This window comes from Lingula anatina, chromosome 1 (genome assembly GCF_051362555.1).
Source record: "Lingula anatina isolate TDL-2025a chromosome 1, LinAna3.0, whole genome shotgun sequence".
In the NCBI taxonomy this organism is placed as follows: Eukaryota; Metazoa; Brachiopoda; class Lingulata; order Lingulida; family Lingulidae; genus Lingula; species Lingula anatina.
In genome coordinates, this window is record NC_141767.1 from 13,538,208 (window position 1) to 13,558,381 (window position 20,174).

The window sequence follows — 20,174 nt, forward strand, 5'->3', positions numbered from 1 at the left end:
TATTTTTTATCTTACAACATAACAAAAAGATAGTGTTATGAAGGCTGAGATGAGACTATATAAATGTCACATTTATCCAATTTTGTGTCTAAAAGTCTCACCAGGTGGACCTTGAATCAAGGCAAATGGCTTAAGTAGAGCCTCTTTGCAAGCATCCTTTTGTCTCGGATTTGCTTTTGGAAGATAGTTTTCCAGGTAAGGCGCAATTCTCTGGTCCCTGTTCTTCATTGTGTTGATCGCACGTCGTTTAACCTCCACTCCATACTTTTGTTTCATTTTCTCTATTCTCTCATCTTCTGCTTCTTTCCATGCAAGACGCTCTTCTTCTGCTTCAGGATCTATTTCATGCTTTAGAAAAAAGCTTTCAACTTCTTCTTTACCTTTTAAAAGTAAAAAAATGTATGCCATTAATAAAATATACAACTATTCCAGTTTCAAAAATTGATATTCATGAATTAACAGAATTATTAAAATAATAAAATGAAAAAAGGAGAATGAAGACAAAAAGAGACCCATCCCAGAAAACATTCAAATGAAAAAAATTGTTTGTCATTACAAGCAATAGAAAAGGCAGATATTAGCATCATATAACATCATGCAATACGTAGGTTGAATGAGCAGGTGACGTGGTAAATATCACCTTGTCCAAGTTGGTATTGCTCCTATTTTAGATAGGATGTTTCTGTAAATTAATTCATGCTGTATATTAAAAAAAAAGATTGTTCTTCAATTTCAATCAATTACCATAGTGAAGTGAAAATGTACACAATTTAAACTTTTAAGGATACTGAGTAGGTCATCATGCATCATATAAAAAATGCATGTGTATTTTCTTGAGTACATACTTCTGCCTTCTAAATTCCCCATCAGGTCAGTATTTCCCAGTGCTATTTTTTGTGGCAGCTGTCCATGTTGTGTATCTGAAAGTTCCCTCACTGCCCACTCCATTCGTCTGGTACAACATAAAAACAAAGAGCAACATATCACATACATCAAGTTCAGATCTGTAATATATTACTTTTTAATTTCAACTGCCATTTTGTTATTTTCCCTCTATGACATCTTCTTTACACAAAGGATTAAATTAGACTTAATTTTTGGATTCACTACTTAAGCTAATTGAACACAGGTTTCATAGGTAATGAGCATCTTATTATTTTTCTATGTGAAGATTTCAGTCTACAACTTGATAAAACATACCTATCTGGCAAAGTTTTTGAGATGATCTCCACAATGCATGGCAGAGCAGTGTTTTTGTCTTGACTTCTCTCAAATATCACAGCAGGCACATCATTCCCTTTTAACTTGAAATATACAGTCAAGGCTCCTTTCTGTTCAACATGTAATACCAAACCATGAGCAATCCACATTGCTGCTTTGGACTTCACACTGGCTAGAACAAACTTGGCACTGTCACTCTCAATGGGATACTCTGCAGGTAGCTGTGGATACATAATACACAGATAGTCAAAGTATTGCTTGGTGTCCCGCAACTTACTCTCAAGAAAATCCTCTGATGAATCATCTTGAAGGTTGAGACGTATGTGCCTGTCTTCACAGAAAGTGTGCCCCATCTTGAATTTTCCAAAATAGATATTTTCTCTCTTAATCCATTGCACTCTAACATTCTGGATACTGACTGATTGATCATTTGTAACAGCACTTACAGCTGCTTCAAGCTGAAGTAGAGAGAGCAGAGTATCTTGATAGGCTTTCACATTTTTGTATGTTTCCTCCAGATGACGAGCAGTTGACAGTTTGCAGAATGCATCAACAGGATCTGCACGATGTTGCATACAAAGGTGAACATGCTCAGACAGACTAAAAGCTGCCAAGTGGGGTTGAAGAATGCCACGTTTCAGTTTTGAGCTAAGCAAAACTTGGACTACACTTCCTGGGTTCAGGTCAATTTGAAATTTGATTTGTTGTGAAATGACTTTGTTTTCCTTTCCATGAAACATTTCTGCACTTGCATTGTCCACATAATGAGCTAGACTTCCTCTGTGGTTTTCTTTGAAAGATCTTACATTTTTGTCACAGTTTTTCACAAAACTGATCAACATTTTGTCTTCTCTTTTGGTAGCTTTAAGAATCTGGTCCCACAAAGAAATTGGCACATTAAAAATGAATTGATTTGGATTGAAGTGAAGAACCTTATCCTTATCAAACCGCTTCTTGGAAGATGCCTTCACCTTTGAATCTATGTCAAATATTTTCTTGTTCCAGATCAAAGAAACTTCCTTGGAAGTGCACATATTGTCCTCAACAACTTGATGAGGGACACTTGGTCTTTCACATACCCCAAGGTGGTTATATGGTAGCTGCATTAAACTTGGTGACACAAATTGCAGCCCGGGAGTTGTGAGTTGTATGCTTCTACCATCAATTCTTGTCACGACTGGGAGGATGGACATAAATTTGTTTTCTTTCAGCATCAAAGAAAATTTAAGCATTTTGCAGCTTCTATCAAATTGCTTTGCTTTAAGAGCACTGCTATTTGCTCTATCACATATTTCTTGTATCTCCTCTTGAGTGTATGGTGGCTTTTCCTGATCCTCAAGCATTGCAACTACCAAACGATGGACAACAATATCAATGTATCGTCGGATAGGAGATGTGAACCTTGTGTACTCTGAAAATTCTAAATCAAAATGTGCCATTTCATCATCAGGTATACTTCCAGAGCAAACCATTTTGGCTTTTCTTTGAATTGCTATCCAAGCTGTAAATGTGCTGCACTGCAGAGGATGAAGCTCCTCATAGGCAAAAAGGCGTCTTAGAGTTTCAAAATGACAATCTGGGTTCACTGCTTTGAGATGAGCTTCTTCCCAGGTGCTCTGACGAATTGGCATATAGCGTAGATTTTTAGGGTCTTCAAAGTCAGGATATACTCTTCTAAGCCATTGTCCTGGTTTACTGGAATGCATGGCAATCTCTGCAAATGAATCTTTCCACATTTCCAACTGTGAAGAGTTGGGTGAGGGCTGAACTCTCAAGGGAACATGCATTCGGTACTTTCTGAGCAATTCCTTTGCAACTGTTTTATTAGTTAGTAACATGAATTCTTCGACAACACTTTCTGCCTTGCTACCCAGCAGAACATCCCCAAGTCTCTTTGCTGAAAGTTTTTTGGCAACTTTGTACAGCAGTCTCACAGCTACTGCAATTTTTTTATCCTCTTCTGGGACATCTGAAGAACTGATGTACGCATTTGCTTCTTCATATGTTAGCTGTCTTTGTGATCGGATTGTTGTTCTCCTTATTTCTGTAGGCCTGTCGGCATACAGTTCACCACTTTTTCTGTCTGCATAAAAGAAAACAGATATAACAGGCCTCACACGGCCTGCAATCAGGCTGCAAGCATGAGCACTCAGCTTCTCTGGTAACATTGGCACAGGTGGATCTTCAATGGATGGGTAGTATGTTTCTCCCCTCTTTTCAGCTTCTGTGTCAATTGGATTTCTTTCTTGTAAATTGTCCTTATTCTTCTTCACTTTCAAAGATACATCAGCAATGTGAACACCTATTCTTATGTCTTTTCCTCCCAAATATTCTACACTCAATGCATCGTCAAGATCTTTGGCTCTGGGAGGATCTATAGTGAAGGTAGCACCTCCATCCTCGTCCTCCTCAAGCTGACTGAAGATCTCTTCATTGGACATTGCTGTGATGGTATCATTCACTTGTGCAGGGAATTTTTCACTTAAGTTGTACTGTATCTTTAAGATATCCAATCTGCTTTCCCAGTCTTCTGACACAGCAAGCTTCTTAACAACAACACCAAGTGGATAGTAGTGATATCGATCCCATTGCAGGTAGCGAACAACAAACACTGTATGCTCACGACTATGAACATTCAACAGTTCAGTTTCTTTATGAGTTGGCTGTCCTGTGCTGTCAAGGCTATAAATAGCAACTTCATTTTCATTTTCAGCATCTTTGTTGTAAATGTGAATCTTTGGAAAAGTGTTGCATAATGGCAGCATTAGGTTAGCCCTAAAATGGTCTGCAATACAAGCAAATCTTGCATACTTCCTCACTTGAGTTTGCCTCCAAACACCTATGACTTTGCCAATGTACACATCAGCACCCTCTGGTGGATTCAGTAGTTCAACAACAACTTCAGATTCATTGAAAGCCATACCACACTTGTTTCTGCCAAACAACTCTATCCTCTGAATAGTCTCTGTTTGATCAATAGGTACAGCATAGGCCTTTTGTGGTGTTTCAAGGTACAAAATGCACTGCTTAAACTGCTCTGGATATTCTTGCAATTTGTTTCTCAGGTCTTCTTTTGGGAGGTCTTCATAAAATGGTTCTTTGTCTCCTATGTACTTATCAGCTAGATAATTCTGATAAGTTTCATCTAGAAAATCCTCATCATCTATGATTTCATTAACCAAACCACTTTCACAATACAGATTTCTACCCTTTTTCCAGTCATTTGGATTGTCAAAGATATTGGCATTACCTGAAGTTGGCTTTTCATCATCTCGTTTAAAATCAAGATGTGGTGTTTTCAATTTACTTTTTGTCCTCTGTAGATTGACCTTCATGTTTTTTACAACCTTTTCAGCCAAGGAATCTGGCTCTGTGCCAATTTCCCCAAAGTCACCTTCACTGTCACTTAAAACACCTTTATCCGCAGAGATTCCATCATGAGATAGCTTTTTACGTTTGCCTTTTATCACTGGTGGCTTATACTTTGCACATGGTTGGGTAAACATTTGCAAGTTGTCAATTTTCTCAAAACATAGATCTTCTGGGGAAAGGGTTCCTTTCTCATCACAAATTCTAAAATAGTGTTTCCAAACATCATTCTGGTTTGCTTTTGACAAAAGAAATGGATCTCCAAACACAACAATGTGTAAGCGTGCACAGGCAAACACCGAGTTCAAAGTTTTTCTTTCTTCCAAACTTCCAAAGTCTACTGGACCTGTCACATAGCGTGGGGTTCTCACAGTACTCAGCAGAGTACTTTCAAATTGTGTGCCTGCACATGAAATAAACATTTTTTATATTAAATTCATATCTTTATTTTGGCTATTCAAATTAAAATCTGACCAAATTCAAAATCAACACATATGACCTTTTGTCAGACTTCTGACTGTAGTAACTTTCTTATATATTGGGAAATATTTTACATTTAGGCTTCATTCACATGGAAAGTCTATTTTCTAAATTCTATTTTCTATTCACGGTATGACTTGTGATCACGGTCTGTGCCCTGAATATCCCACGGCGTAATTACTGGCAGGGCGAGCCAGTTACTTATACGAAGCTGTAATTAATTCTCCGCTGTGCTCCGAGGAGATTCTGATACCTTGACATATGCGCAGTAGGAAGTGATCATGATCCGATGGCAAGTGATGCGGCAACGGAGGATGAGATTTTATAGAATGCGAGCACAGCCGAGAATTAATTACAGCTTTGTATAAGTCCCTGTGGTGTTTCCAGACCTCTTTTGTAGTAAAAGCTTAGTGCACTGGGACTGCCAGGATATTCATTCTCTACTTCTAGCTTGCCATCATAAAAAGCATTTGACAGAAAATGTATGATGTCAAAAGATTTTCCTGAGAGCCTTTTCAGAGGGAACAGGTACATCTGGTTTTCATTTTCCTGCAGCATCTTCAGCCTGTTTGTCAGAAAGTGACTAAGCTCATTTTGTGATCTTGATCTAGGTGTCACGTGTACACTAGGGGACACACACATCTCGGAGGAGATTCTGATACCTTGACACATGCGCAGTAGGAAGTGATCATGATCCGATGGCAAGCGATGCGGCAACGGAGGATGAGATTTTATAGAATGCGAGCACAGCTGAGAATTAATTACAGCTTTGTATAAGTAACTGGCTCGCGCTGCCAGTAATTACGCTGCAGGATATTCAGGGCACAGACCGTGATCATAAGATACCGCAAATAGAAAATAGATTTTAAAAAATAGACTTTCCATGTGAATGAAGCCTTAATGTTAGATATTAATGACAAGGGTAAAATGTGACAATCTTTTTGATTTAGAAAAGAAAAAACACACCACTTTCTGTGTTGCACTTTTTGAGCTTTGCAAAATGCAATGAACAAGAGACCCAGCTTTGCTTACTAGTGGTCACATTTTTAAAACTCTTTGTAGCACATAATAAAAATGGTGGTGATTATTAAGCATTATGTAATATTGCATCAAAATTGACAAAAAAAAAACTATTTTGGGCACTGCTACAATATTGACCACTAAGGGAAAACCATGTTACTTATGATTCTCAAACTTACAGAAAAGATTTTTATGTCTGAAATACAGCTTGAGTTGGAAAACCATTGTTTATTACCAAGAGCACACTTTTTGCACATGTGCAGATGTTTGACACCTGTACTGGTGATGGCTACATGTATATGTGTCTGTCCATAAAAACTGTTAACCTGAGGTATATACCTGACAAAAACTGACAAAAATTTTAAGAAAATGGGGCAGAAGTTAAGTTTGCCCATACAGTAGATAGAGATTTCAACCAAAAAAATCTATTAAATAAATGTATAAAAAACATCATATTGATCAAGAAAAACTGCACACCTTGTCTTGTGTATTAGCTGCTGATTAAAAAAACAAGAAATAAATGAATGAATGTATCAAACACACCTGGAACTGATTCTGGAGACAAAATGGTCACTTTTTCTCTTATTGGCTTCGGGAGACCATCAAAGTATTTCTCAAGAAGGTTTACCTGAAATGAAATGAAATGGTAAAAATTTATTACTGCCATATCCTTTATATACAAAAGGTGTCACAGTTAAGGATACATAAAAAGAGTAATGTACACATAAAAGGAGTTATGTATTTTGGATAAATATTAATGTAAGTTATCAAAAATGACTATGCTGACACATGTACTTCAAGTAAAAACAATTATTAAATTGACAGATAGACAGTGATGATGAATTTATGACATGCACAGCTTTGGGGATTCTTTACTTTTTTTGCAACATTACATGTGAATATACCTGCGCCAGAAAAGGAGAAATAACAGCTATGTCTTCACTGAAAGCGGCTATTTCCTGAGCAACTTCAAACACCTCTTTTGCCTCGGCTTCATTGAAATAAGACAGTCCCTGCGGTGTTTCCAGACCTCTTTTGTAGTAAAAGCTTAGTGCACTGGGACTGCCAGGATATTCATTCTCTACTTCTAGCTTGCCATCATAAAAAGCATTTGACAGAAAATGTATGATGTCAAAAGATTTTCCTGAGAGCCTTTTCAGAGGGAACAGGTACATCTGGTTTTCATTTTCCTGCAGCATCTTCAGCCGGTCTGTCAGGAAGTGACTAAGCTCATTTTGTGATGTTGATCTAGGTGTCACGTGTACACTAGGGGACACACACATCATGGGGTCAACAGTCAAAACAACAATTGTCTGCGTACATTCGGCATACATCAGTGGGATGATACTCTCAGTCTCATTTGCTTTGTCCATGCCATCAATTATCACATGGGTAAAAGCAGGGAATTTGTTGACATCTTTCCTCAACAAGAGAGAGGCTGTCAGTGTTGTAACAATAATTCGGTGTTCATCTACTTCTTTTTGAGTTGGACTGGGATGCTGACTGCAGTACTGCACTACTTCAGGCTGTAGGCAGACAGGGGAGGACAGACCTAGTATCCTTAGAGGCCTACTTGTATAGGGAAGCATTCCACCACTAATCCTTCTGTCCAAATCCATGACATATGCGTCCACATCACTATAAGAAATATTGAAGTTATTAAGATCATTAGGCCAGTTGGGTAATATGTAACTAATTATAAGTGATAAAATTATCATTTTTACGTTACTTATAATCATTATTATCATTATTAATCTTTTGTGTTTGTTCTTATAATTTTTATAGTGCATTATTAATTACAGTATAGCTCAGTGTGAACAATACAAGTGCACAGGGAATCATGCCTCTCTTAGTAATCTAAGAAAGAAATAAGTAGAATTCACCCTCTGGTATACATCTATTACGAAATCACTGCAGGTGCAAATATCTATAATAATTACATTTCAAAGGCTGAGAGTACCTTGACTTTTTACAGCATATGAGAACCTTTCTCTTCATATCTTTGGCCAGGAGAGCTATGGCCTGCTGTATGGTAAAGCTCTTTCCTGATCCAGAAGGTCCAGTCACAACAAAAGGTGATACGTGTTGGTTCCCTGGAGCCTGACACAATATGTGTTCAATACATTTCCTTTTCTCCTCTGACAGCTCATTTGGCTTGCATCTAAAATTTAAAAAAATCCCTGCAGCATTTTTCAAATGAAGATAAATAAAATTATAACATTTATTTAAATAAAAAAGGAACACATTATGAAGTCTTTTGAGAAGCATATATTGCACTGAATAGAGACAAAGTATTTTGGTACTAACACTGTAAAAGCAATTGAATAGTGCTGTTATATGCATTCATTCTAGTATAATCTTCCATAGTTTATATATAATAAGAATTTTCAACCCCATACATGATATGAATAAATCAGTTGGATACCATGGATGTACGTGCAATGCTGGAAATATATATGATTATGAAGATGATGACCTTCTTCCAGGCTTGCAGCAGCCTTTTTATATTCAGGTGAGAATTACAGTCAGAATGGGACAACTGAAGCTGATTCCACTGACTGCATTTTAGGGAGAATTAACCACAGAATTAAACCAACCCAGCTAGTATGTGTGAATCTGAATGTGCCCTCGAAGATTATAGGTGAAAACTCATTTCAGGCTACATGTTTGAGTTATAAATGATCATCACAGATATATGTTACAAAAACTTAACAGTGAAAACATTACAGAATAGTGTAGAGTTTTCATCATTATAAGTATACCTTAACTTTCCTGGAAGGACAGCAGCCATGGGAACATTCCAATCAGGAAACAGCAAACAGTTCTGAGTCCTTTCAAGTGACTGGTGCATCAAATCAAAGAGAGTGGTGTTGAAAACAAACTGCATCCTCAAAGTGGCAACATCTCCTTCAAGTTTCAACCTTGTGGCACATTTCTGAGACATCCTTATATACAGAGCTTTTCTTGGAGTTCCTGTTGCAAGATAGTCAGCATAATTTAGCACTGTGGCTTTACATATATGCCCAGTGTTGATTTCTTTATCAGGCTGAAGGTAGACTTTGCTGACAGCTGTGAGAAGGAGTTGGCAAAGGGCTGGTTCCAAATCGCAGAGGTCTTGCTTTACCTCTCCAAAAATACAACCATCAGTCTCATGTTTGCTCTCATGAATCTTCACAGGAAGTTGTTTGTGAAGCTTGAGTGATAAGATAGTGGCTTTCCTAAAATTAAATGTTAGTGCAAATATATTTAAGCCAGTTCACTACACAAATGAAGAATGATAATTACAATGTCATGTATATAATATGGAACAAAGTGATTTTTTCACTCAAAGTCGCAGAGTTTAAGGAGTGTAAAGACAATTTCTAAGACCCCAGATGGAACAATTTTAGCTTTAATCTGAAAAACACATACCATTATGTTTAAAAAAATCTAACAAATTGACCAATGACAGTTATCAACATTATTTTTGAAATCTTTTTCAATAGTAAAAATCATCAAATACCCATGAACAATGTCCATCTCTTTTCTTTTTTGCTCCTCTAAATATGTGTGCATCATGCTCTTATAGGAGAAAAAGTTGATTTCACCACTGTGACTATAACACAGAGGCCAATCCACAATGGGGTACTTAGCAGCCAATTCTTCAAATACCGAAGATTCTGTTTCATCGCTTCCATCCTCAGCATCACAATTCATGCAAGTTGGTTGCCTTAGCCTTAGGCTACAAGTAGAACCAGCTTGTGAGACATCCTCTGTGTTAAATTTACATGCATCTGTCTCAGCATCCACTTTCAGAACCATCCGCAGCACAGGTCGGTCACCAAAATCCAGGATGAGCCACTGATCAAAGGCGCCTTGCTGTCCATGACTAGTAAATTCTACACCGAATACATATTTGCTGCCACTGTCAGAGTTGAACTGAATTACCTGTGCATTTTCACTTTTGTTGATGAAGTGAAAGTGACTTCTGAATCTGTCCCTCAGAAGATACACTTTCTGCAATCTTTTGGTCTGAGAAAAAAAAAGGTAAATTGATTGATGAGAATATATTTGGTGAAATATGATCAGAATCATAGAAAAGCAGCAATATAACAGTGTTGAATTTATAATAATATCAGATCATGTCACTGATGCTTACTTTATCCTTTATTTTGACCTGAAAATTCCACTGAAGTGTTCTCCCCTCATGAACCTGATGCTGCTGATGGAGTTCCATTGGTCCAGTTGTACTACCAAGGCTGGGTTTAACCTCTACCTTTACACCCGGGACACAAGTATCAGTGACCTTAGGAGGAAAAATTATAATTCTACAAATAAAAATTTTGTGTAATCATTTTTTCATGTTAGTATTCAATGTTCTAGACCATATCTTATTTTTATTACCATCTACCATATCAAATACTTCAGATAATCATAAACCCTTCATTCATTCTGACATCACTTTTAGATGTTGGAATATGATTTTATGACTTGAACGTTCTGTACATATATCTTTATACTGACCAACTCTTTTAACTCGTTTGGTTTTGTCTGACAGTGAAGTATATTTTTATACAGTTCATAAAAATCCCTGTGCTCTTCTTTCTTAAGACTATGAAATGCTTTGTTTTCTCTCTTGCGTTCCTCCCACTCTTTCAATTCCTCTCTACTATGGGCATGTTGGCAAAAATTGTACTGTGACACAACATTGGAGTACTGGCAAGATTTATTACTTATGTGCCTGAAACAAAAGGGCCATAAAAGCAAATTTATAATCTTATAAGCTGAAGCACATAGAACTTCAACCTCAATTCACATGTCATTATTCTAGACTATAGCCTGGGTGCCCTATATATCCTACTTTTATCTGTTTAAATTCTTATATTATAACTCAAAAACATATATTAATGATGACAAATGCAACAGTGCAACACCCAACATTGCAAACTGCAAATACAGTATCAAGAGAAATCATCCAAGATAGCAGTAGTAACAATTCAAGCTCTCGGCATGGCAAAACCAATGTGAGGTATGTGGGGTTAACTGTTCAGCAAATAGGGTGATAAATATACACACTGAGAAAATGGTGTTAGAGAGACATACATAAGTGACATGCAAAATATAGTAAATCTGTACCATAATTGGACAGAACTGATTGAGAGACAACGACCAAGAAAATACAAATGGATAAACTCTACCAGACTGAGGTTAATTTCATTCCTAACCATGTACACAGCACTCAATAGTCATTATTTCTGATCCCAGTCTCCTCCCACTCCAGTGAAACCCAGTTTCATTTTACTCTAAGTCAAAACACTTTGGGCTATCTCAGATGATTCCCATTTTTCCTAATGATATTTCTTATTCCAGATATTATATGGTAAACATAATAACAACTGTAAATGCAGTGAAAGAGAAAAAAATTCTACTAACTGGTCACAGAGTGTGTACTGCTGTGCATCTGGTGGGCAGCGGTGAGTCCAACTCTGACTTGCCCTCAGTTGCTGAAGGTGTTTCTCTGAGTTAAGATGTTTATCAAACTCAGACCTGTGTTTCCACTTCTTGCAGCACACACCACACTCATAAAAATGAGCCTGGGAAACTGGTATTTTTGCACTGACATGTTTGATGCTAGGCTTTTTGCTAGGACTTCTTGGGCACTGCTTTACTGTTTGAAAATATCTTTCTGATGCTTGCAAAGCATCAGTTAACTCAGAAACTGAAATTAAATAAGATCCATAGTCATTTTAATGAGCAAAAAATTAAAAATTACACCCTATGTAAAGATAACATACCAGTTATAGTACATCAAACATGCAACTATCTAAGATTTACTTAACCTTATAATCTTCCTATGAGATGCATATACTGTAGTCCTTTGGGTTCTGAACAAATGCAATGAGTCTGTACACTGGGGAATTTGAATTTAACAAGAACACTTGTAAAGCTTTGTAAAACAGTTATCTGTATATAGACTGTAGTTACTTGCTGCTTACCTTGGTTTCGTTTCATCCATCTCCACACCAACATCTCTTGCTTACTATGGGCATAGTTACATGCCTTTTTTATACAGCCCCATTTTGTATTCAGATATTTACATAAGCGTGGTGTAAAATACGTTTGTGTATGTGGTTTTCGGATTTGGACATACTGACAGGAGGGTTCAACATTATCCTTACAAACAAAAACTGGATTCCAGGTATGATTTCTTTTTTCACATTTATTTTTTTGTCTTGCAACCAATCTTTTGTGATCTTCTTTGTAGCACTGACCACAAGTTTCAAATATCTGAAATTTTCTGAACTCCTTTTCTTGCACAGAAGGAACTTCTGATGAGGCAACAGCACATGCAGATGAAACAGGTTCAGCAGGGTCTAAATTTACACCTGGGATTTTCACTAAGGATGTGACAGATGACAGAGATGCTATGGAATCTGACCGTGATAGATTTTCTCTACTCAAACCACTAGTAACGTTGGCATATGTCCTGGTATCTACCAATTTCTCACTCATAATGGAAGAATATTCTTTTTCGGAAGAGGCAAGGTCTGGTATTTCTTCACTGAATGCCTCACTTTCCTGCAAAAAATACCCATTGGGGCCATTCAGCATGAGAAGACCCAAGTGCTAGCTGGTTCACAGCCTAAATATGGTGGACCTACATGAAAGGAAGACCGCTTAATCCTGTAATGGTCTCTTTCACGCCTTCCAACATGGCATCCCTGCAGGGGCACAGTAATAAAACCTCGTCTCAATGCGACCAGGCGAGGGAAGACATGTGGGAAGGCATATGAGAGGCGGAATGACCATTACAGGATTAAGCGGTCTTCCTTTCATGCAGGTCTGCCATATTTCGGCCCTGGACCAGCTAGCACTCAGCTCTTAATTCTCAATCTGAATGGCTCCATTGACTTCAAAACAGCATGGCAAGCTTGAAAATCTTGTTTGATCAAATTATATTTTTACTTTCAATTCAACTGCAAAACATACAAATAGCACTATATGTCATTCTAAAAGGAAAAATTAAGTTGACAGCAAAAGTTATACATAAAAATATCAACTGCTACAATAACGAAGGTTCTTACATGTGTTTCTGTAAAACAAAATTCTTGACACTCTTCCAAAATGGAATATTTGAGATCATTTAGGAAATCTTCATTCTGAAAGAAATGAATATTTTGATCCTCTTATTGATAATTTCATTAAAAAAAGAAAACACACTGAAAAAAAAATGCACTTCAAGGCACCAAAATATTTGATTTATGGTTTTGTAAGTGAAAGTAAACATTAAGGTTGCATTTTAGCTTATCAGCACAAAAAAAAAAAAAAAAAAAAAAAAAATTGACATTTTATAAAACTGAGATATTTTGATCAAATCAAGTTTTGGAAATTTCCACTAGATTTTTGAACATTTGGAACATTTAAAATTAATAAATAGAATTGTGCTATAAAAAATAGAGAGGTCTTTTTACAATATACAATATGTAGGTGTTCCATAGGTCCCCTCTACCCTCCCAAAAAAAAGTAAATAAAGGTTTGGAAAAAATAATGAAATAAAATAAATAAATAATTGTAAATAACTGAATTGTAGCTGCCTTACCTTGGAATCACATTCAATTGCTAGGTTAACTGCATCCATTGCTTCAGAATATTTTTTTTGGCATCTTAATACATTTGCTTTCCAAAAATGCAACTGCCCCATGTGCCCATTTGCACCATAATCCATACATTTGCTTTGAATGATTTCAATGCCTGAAAGTGGCAAGCCAATAAAGTATGAAATTAAGCAAAACAACAGATTCAGAGACTGATTAATGCTAAAAGAATTAAATGACTTACAGGCTTTCTGACACAAATTCAGAGGCTTAAAATTGGTTTCATGTCACCACTGCACTTTTACATTATAAAACAAAATTTCCATACCATCTGTACAGGCTTTTAAAGCAGTTTCCAGATGATGCCCCTTTTCCTGACAGCTTTCTTTATCAAATCCCTAAAATGACATTTTTGTTTGATTTTACACCATATGGTTTTATAGGAGTAAAGTTGGAGAACATTTATAAAATGTTTTTTTTAATGTCTGCCTGGGTAATAACTTATATTCAAAAGTTCTACAAATTTCATCAAAATGTACAGTAATGGCTTGGTATATTTTTGTATAGCAGTTGTGGTGCTTTTGATGCATAGAATTTAACCATATATAAGGTAGTCTGGTTTTCAGTTTTGTTGCCATTTCACTCAATAGGATTGCTCTTATTTAAAGAAATTAAGACTTAAAAATACAGTATCTGTAAAATTCACAGTTTTCCCCCATTGAAAAGATCGAGTCATTACCCTAATATGGTAAATTTTTGCATTAAGGATATTGTTACCTTTCGTCAAAAACTCCTTATTTAATGCCTTACATACATGTACATTCTTTTGGGTAATAAATAAATGTTCAGTGTTCGGTTACTAAATTAATTAACATATACACACGTCATCTTACTGACGATTTCATAATTGCAATTTTGGGATAAAAACTAAAAAAATCAGTTTTTCAAATTTCTCTTTTACCTGAACTCCCAACTGTCATGTATTAATGCTGATTTAATGACACCATTTAGTACTACAAAGCCCTGCCAACAATTTTTCTTGAAAGTCTTAGTTCAGATTTTATCATTGATAAAGCAAAATAATGCTTTTGGTAAATGAAAATCTGTAATTAGGGGCTCATAACTCCATAACAAAAACATATAAACTAAAATGACAGCACGGGATTGTAGCCTATACTCTCCTGGTTAACTCTGCCAATGTTCATGATTAAATCTTATTCAGGGATGAAGTTACGCCCAATACCAATTGCTATCTCACTTCAAAATAGAAAGGTGTTTAATTTACAATTAAAAGTTTGAGTTGCCCATGTTTATACGTTGCAGTGAAAAAATATAAATGCTGATATTTTATATTTTGAGGGTTTTTTCATTGTTTTAAATCAGCACAAAGGCAGATGCATTGCTGAATAATTAGATGCAGGAAAAACTCATTTTCGGTATCTGGATGATAACAAAGGGTTACAATAACCTTTACTTATTTTTCATAAGGGGGTGAGGGGTGATTCTTCACATTACATGATCTAATCTATTGCAAAAAGTCTTCTTGGAAAAAAAAAAAAAACAGTACCATGTTGTACAAAATCTCAGCATAAGAAACATGACATTTTGCAGCCAGCTGCTGTGTATCAGGACACTCCTTTTGAAGATGAAGCAAGTATTTTCCAAGCTCTGCTGCATCTTGGTAGATAAACATTGCTCCAGCCTTGTCCCCTTCAATCAAGGTCTTCCTGCCACATTCCTCCAGCTTCTTCAGCATTTGTTTAGCTCTTGCAAACTAAGAGAACACAATTATACAATCTCATGTTTTATTTTGTATATTCCAAAATACTGTAGAAGATATTGTATTAAAAATCAGGTCAGGTCTAGGATTTTTATTACAAAGGAGGCAGCATCTGTTCCATTGGTGTACAGCACTTAGTTTGTCTTACCTCACAACTGTCATATTCTCATGTTCACTAAAGACATTTTACTTTGAAGTTACATATGAAGTAAGCGTAGATTCCCAATAACACATAACCACTTCTCAAAGAAAGTCAACATGCCAAAGGATTATTCAACTAAATAACATCACTTGGTCAGCCAAAAAGCAGGTTGTAAACTTGGCCTATTCATTTGTCTCTTCTGTTCATAAAAGTCTGCCTAATCCATACTAATCAATGTACAGAATGATGCATATATAACCACTGCGCGTGTGGAGGTGTCTTGATAGTATGAAGGTTCATTGGTCTGAAAAATCTTAACATATTCAGAATAATACTGTTTTTTAATCAAGGGTTCCTTGGTCCGAAGATTCTATAGTGAACCTTTGGACCAATGAACCTTCGGACTATTGCTATGGCCTAAGCACATAATAGCATGTTAAATATTCAAATTAGGGTTGGCAGAAATGACCAAAGTTTATAAACAGCATAGAAAAAAACCCAGAGAATATCTTTTCAAATATCATATTTTTTTAAGTATGATATGATACCCTTTGGTATGTCTTTAAGTTATGCTGTTTGAAACTATATGACATCACATTTTTGTCAGGTAGAAGTGGCAAGATTTAAAGTGCCTTCATATGTCAATTTAATTGGGCCTTCAAAAAATCAGATGATTGACCCTATATAATACAACACATACATTGTCTCTGAACATTTAAACCAATAAAACAAGTTTGTTAGTTTTGTAGGTCCTTAGGTTAAAAGTCCCAAATAACTGGCCTATTTGCAAGGGTTTTATAGTATATGTCCACTTTAAAGATACTTACTACTGCAGGCTGGCCTTGGCTTTTTGTCAACTGTCCAGATATGAGTGGTAAAACACATTTTCTATCTGAGGCCAAGCTTTTATCCCAGAAACCAAGGATACATGATGCTATTTATAAAAAAATCCAAAATAATTTAAAATAATTCCATACAAGGAAAATAAACTGTTTATGTGATACTTCAGTTGATGATTCCAGTGAATAGGATTCCAAACACTAAATATCATGTTATCATATCACCCTATGATAGAGTTCCAAGAACTGAAACACTTATAGCACAATGGATTTCTACTACCATATTCTCAGTAAAACTGCATTAAAATTGGTGAACGAATAACTATACAGGCCTAAAGTGATACTGACATGCACTGTCCAAACAGGACAATTATATAATGACCTTTTTATATCTTAGATAGAATATTTTATGAATAAATTTACTAGTACATATGTTTATTATATAAAGATTATTTTTTCATTCACAAACGGCTAGGCAACATAATTACCAATTAGAGAAATGGTAATGCACCAATTGCATTGTATCATCATTAATATATCATATTGTACAAGGCCATGACAATCTATGTACCAGTACAGAAATAAATTGAAAATTAAATTTATTAAAATATATAATAGCACCAGTGTTCGATGTATTAATAAAGTAATTGATTCATAAGCAGTGTTTTTCTTGCCATTGGTTTACATATAAATAGGTAAAAATATATTTGGCATTTCATTTAGCAATGTTAGTATGATACACAGGAACATGCACATATATACATAATAATATCAGACATACAGTAGAAACGCATACCTTTGAAGAGATCTTCATAAGCTGACAGTGCCACACTCTGAAATTTGCAAAATGCACATGTAAATCTATTCCACAGCAGAAAGTGTGTGTAGGTCAAAGGACAAATTAAAGGTCATATTTAGATCCATGATCTATTTATATGACCCTCCAAGCATACTAGTATTATAATAATCTCACAATGCTGATTTTTTAACTCTTCTTTGTAAATTTAAAGTAAAAAAACAGGTTTTGGAAGTTGTGGGTCTTTAATGATTAAGGTTGTGGTGATAATCTGGGATGGCAACAGCTTTGTCAGCAACACCAGCAGCTACAAGTACCATCAAAATATTATATAGAGCCTCAAACAGCTTAAAAAGACTTACCAAGTCTGAATCGATTTCTGCCTGATTTTTGTAACGATTTGCTCGCATTTTATGTAACTCTGCCAACTTTTGGAAAAAGCTCAATGTTTCCCGAGACTGAATGGACAGTTTCTCCTTGTTGATTATTTGATTGGCATATTTGATGCCTTCTGAAAGCTGTCGGAGAGATTGCCTCTTACCATCTTCCAAGTACCTAAGTAGATTTCTCTCATGTTTTTCCATCCTCTGTATTTTGCTATATCTTTACTGTCCCTTCTTTGAAAAAGTGTAATTGTTAGATACTTGCATGGTACCTGAAATGAAATAATGAAAGAGTTTGATTTTAAACAGATACTAACCCCTTTGGGCTGAAAAAGCTTGCATCTTTAGTCCGAAGGTTCATTGGTCCGAAAAGTGATAACAATTTCATCGTTTTTTTAATCAAGGGTTCATTGGTCCGAAGGTTTTATAGTGAACATTCGGACCAATGAACCTTCGGATAATTGAAGCTTTGGACTATTGCTACGGCAATTAATATAGTACCACTCGCTTTAACGGGAACCCCGGGGGCCTATATGCCGCAAAAAGCACGATTTCTACGTGTCGCTTCGGTATTATAGCTGATTTGCCACAAAAAATCTTCATATTTTCCCGTCTTTTAGGATATTTAGTCCTCAACTAATTTGAATTTATGTTTTTTTTATCATACATGGTGTTCTCTGTCGAATTTGTTGGTTATATATAGTTACGACACCGTCATAGTTTAATCATTGTCGCTCAGTAACCCCTAACCTCAGTAGGATCAGCGCTGAAGTTAAGTCTGGTTTCTAGTTTCCAGTTTCGTTTTTCAAAAACGAACCTGGCAACCAGAAACTAGTGTCGTTTTTCTAAAACGATTTTGAGAAGCCAGAATAGTTTTTGCTGAGAGAAACAGGGGTGGACGGAGGGAGAGGTAACCGGCGATTATCTTGTACCGCGACTACGTAACCTTCACAGCGAAAGCCGTGTAGGGTGTTTAGGTGGAGTTGGGGGTGGGCAGATGAGAGTGAGGAGGGGGAAGAGTCCGCAGGGTCTCCATTTGTAGTTTGAGGTATAATTTTTAATTTTATTGAAAAACATTCTGGCTTCTCAGAATCGTTTTTAAAAAACAACACTAGTTTCTGGTTGCCAGAATCGTTTTTGAAAAACGACATTAGTTTCTGGTTGCCAGAATCCAGGCCTTCCCAACTACCAGACTAGGCACCTACGGGTCCAGAATAAACCGGTATATCTGACCACACTACCCGTTTTCAAGGTGTGTGTCAGATCGCATAAAAGAGTATCATACCCTATCACAAATTCTGTAAGTCTACCTGTCATCCGGGTATCGCGCCTCGTTTTCGTCAAGTAGGAGTCGCATGAATACAACAGACGACTCCCTCAATCAGGGGGTGGAAACGCGCTACTTATATGATTAAGACGAGCCTAGCCGTCAGTACCGGTTATTGTTTTGTGACCTTGAGGAGCAATTAGGTTTGGTCGTTGCGGCACGCATCAACAGTAGTTGAACTACCACACCTGGGTCTTTTGTTTTTGACAACTGTTCACTCGTCATCGAGGCGCTTGTTCAAGACTACAGGCTGATATCTACTAGTACTACCAGTGGCTTCATTAGTAACGTTCCCACAATACTTAAGTTTTCTGTCCGTGCGTACAAACCCTGAAAAAGGACAGCCTCGCTGACGAGAACAATGGACGTTTCTCACCCCTCTCTAGGATTACCCCTGCCCTCAATCTCGTCCATCCCGGTAGTCACAAAAATATTTAACCCCCGACAGAATGTGCTTCTGCTATCAAAATTAGGTATACTTTTCTAAATTAATATATAAGTTTGCAAGTTCTTATTTACAAAACATCAATGGCTATGTCCGAACCTAAATTTTATGTTAAAAATTGCGGTACTGTCAGATTTTAGCATAAACAGAGAAAATTGCAGCAGCGCATGAATCTAGATGAGATGCACTACTTTCCAACCCCGCTTAGGATCATTGCTATCACATCGCGCACCAGGCAAAATCGGTGTGGTGGCTGATACTCTGTAATGCGATCTGACACACACCTTGAAAACGGGTAGTGTGGTCTGATAAATCGGTTTATACTGGACCCGTAGGTGCCGAGTCTGGTAGTTGGGAAGGCCTGGAATCGTTTTTGAAAAACGAAACTGGTTTCTAGTCGGCAGGCTCGTTTTTGAAAAACGAAACTGGAAACTAGAAACTAGACACTAACTTCAGCGCTCTTTTCTGCCCCATTTTGGTAATTCTCTTAGTTATACTACTTGAAACTATATGCTGGCATTCGGTTGGCTTTTGTGGCAAAAATTGACTTTATATGCATTTTATATAGCTAAAAAATATCTAAACAAATATGGTCGCTATTGACCTAACCTCCGTTACGAAATGACTCATTTTTCATTTGAACATTGGATATGTTTGTGCTGATTGATCTATGCTCATATCAAAACAGATTGAGAGCACTTTGTTAATAAACAAATAGTATGATATAATTATATGTCTGTCCCCAATGATTCCTAAAATATTTAAATTGAAATATCTCAGGCTTTGTATTTATAGAAA

General features: G+C 36.4%; 2 protein-coding genes across 7 annotated transcripts in view; one reads left to right on the top strand and one right to left on the bottom strand.

Annotated features, from left to right (window-relative positions):
* Nucleotides 1-20,174, top strand: part of LOC106171169 (large ribosomal subunit protein uL24m) — a 40,910-nt gene that overhangs the window by 18,512 nt on the left and 2,224 nt on the right. The gene's annotated exons all lie outside the window — the stretch shown is intronic.
* The window catches only part of LOC106171132 (3'-5' exoribonuclease HELZ2), a 33,036-nt gene that overhangs the window by 8,635 nt on the left and 4,227 nt on the right, over nt 1-20,174 (bottom strand). For 3 of the 4 annotated variants that reach the window (XM_087014750.1, XM_087014758.1, XM_024077733.2), the window contains 19 exons: nt 17,584-17,876; nt 17,222-17,258; nt 16,414-16,520; nt 15,232-15,438; nt 13,993-14,062; nt 13,670-13,821; nt 13,155-13,229; nt 12,066-12,648; nt 11,503-11,788; nt 10,594-10,810; nt 10,229-10,375; nt 9,593-10,101; nt 8,853-9,308; nt 8,051-8,251; nt 6,996-7,728; nt 6,634-6,718; nt 1,201-4,993; nt 846-952; nt 102-380 (listed from right to left, as the gene is read on the bottom strand). In XM_087014750.1, coding sequence (XP_086870876.1) covers nt 102-380; nt 846-952; nt 1,201-4,993; nt 6,634-6,718; nt 6,996-7,728; nt 8,051-8,251; nt 8,853-9,308; nt 9,593-10,101; nt 10,229-10,375; nt 10,594-10,810; nt 11,503-11,788; nt 12,066-12,648; nt 13,155-13,229; nt 13,670-13,821; nt 13,993-14,062; nt 15,232-15,438; nt 16,414-16,520; nt 17,222-17,258; nt 17,584-17,805 — 8,266 coding nt within the window. In that variant the 5' untranslated portion in view covers nt 17,806-17,876. Of the gene's footprint in view, nt 1-101; nt 381-845; nt 953-1,200; nt 4,994-6,633; nt 6,719-6,995; nt 7,729-8,050; nt 8,252-8,852; nt 9,309-9,592; nt 10,102-10,228; nt 10,376-10,593; nt 10,811-11,502; nt 11,789-12,065; nt 12,649-13,154; nt 13,230-13,669; nt 13,822-13,992; nt 14,063-15,231; nt 15,439-16,413; nt 16,521-17,221; nt 17,259-17,583; nt 17,877-20,174 lie in introns of those variants that run through there. The other variant, XM_087014772.1, reaches the window with a different exon arrangement.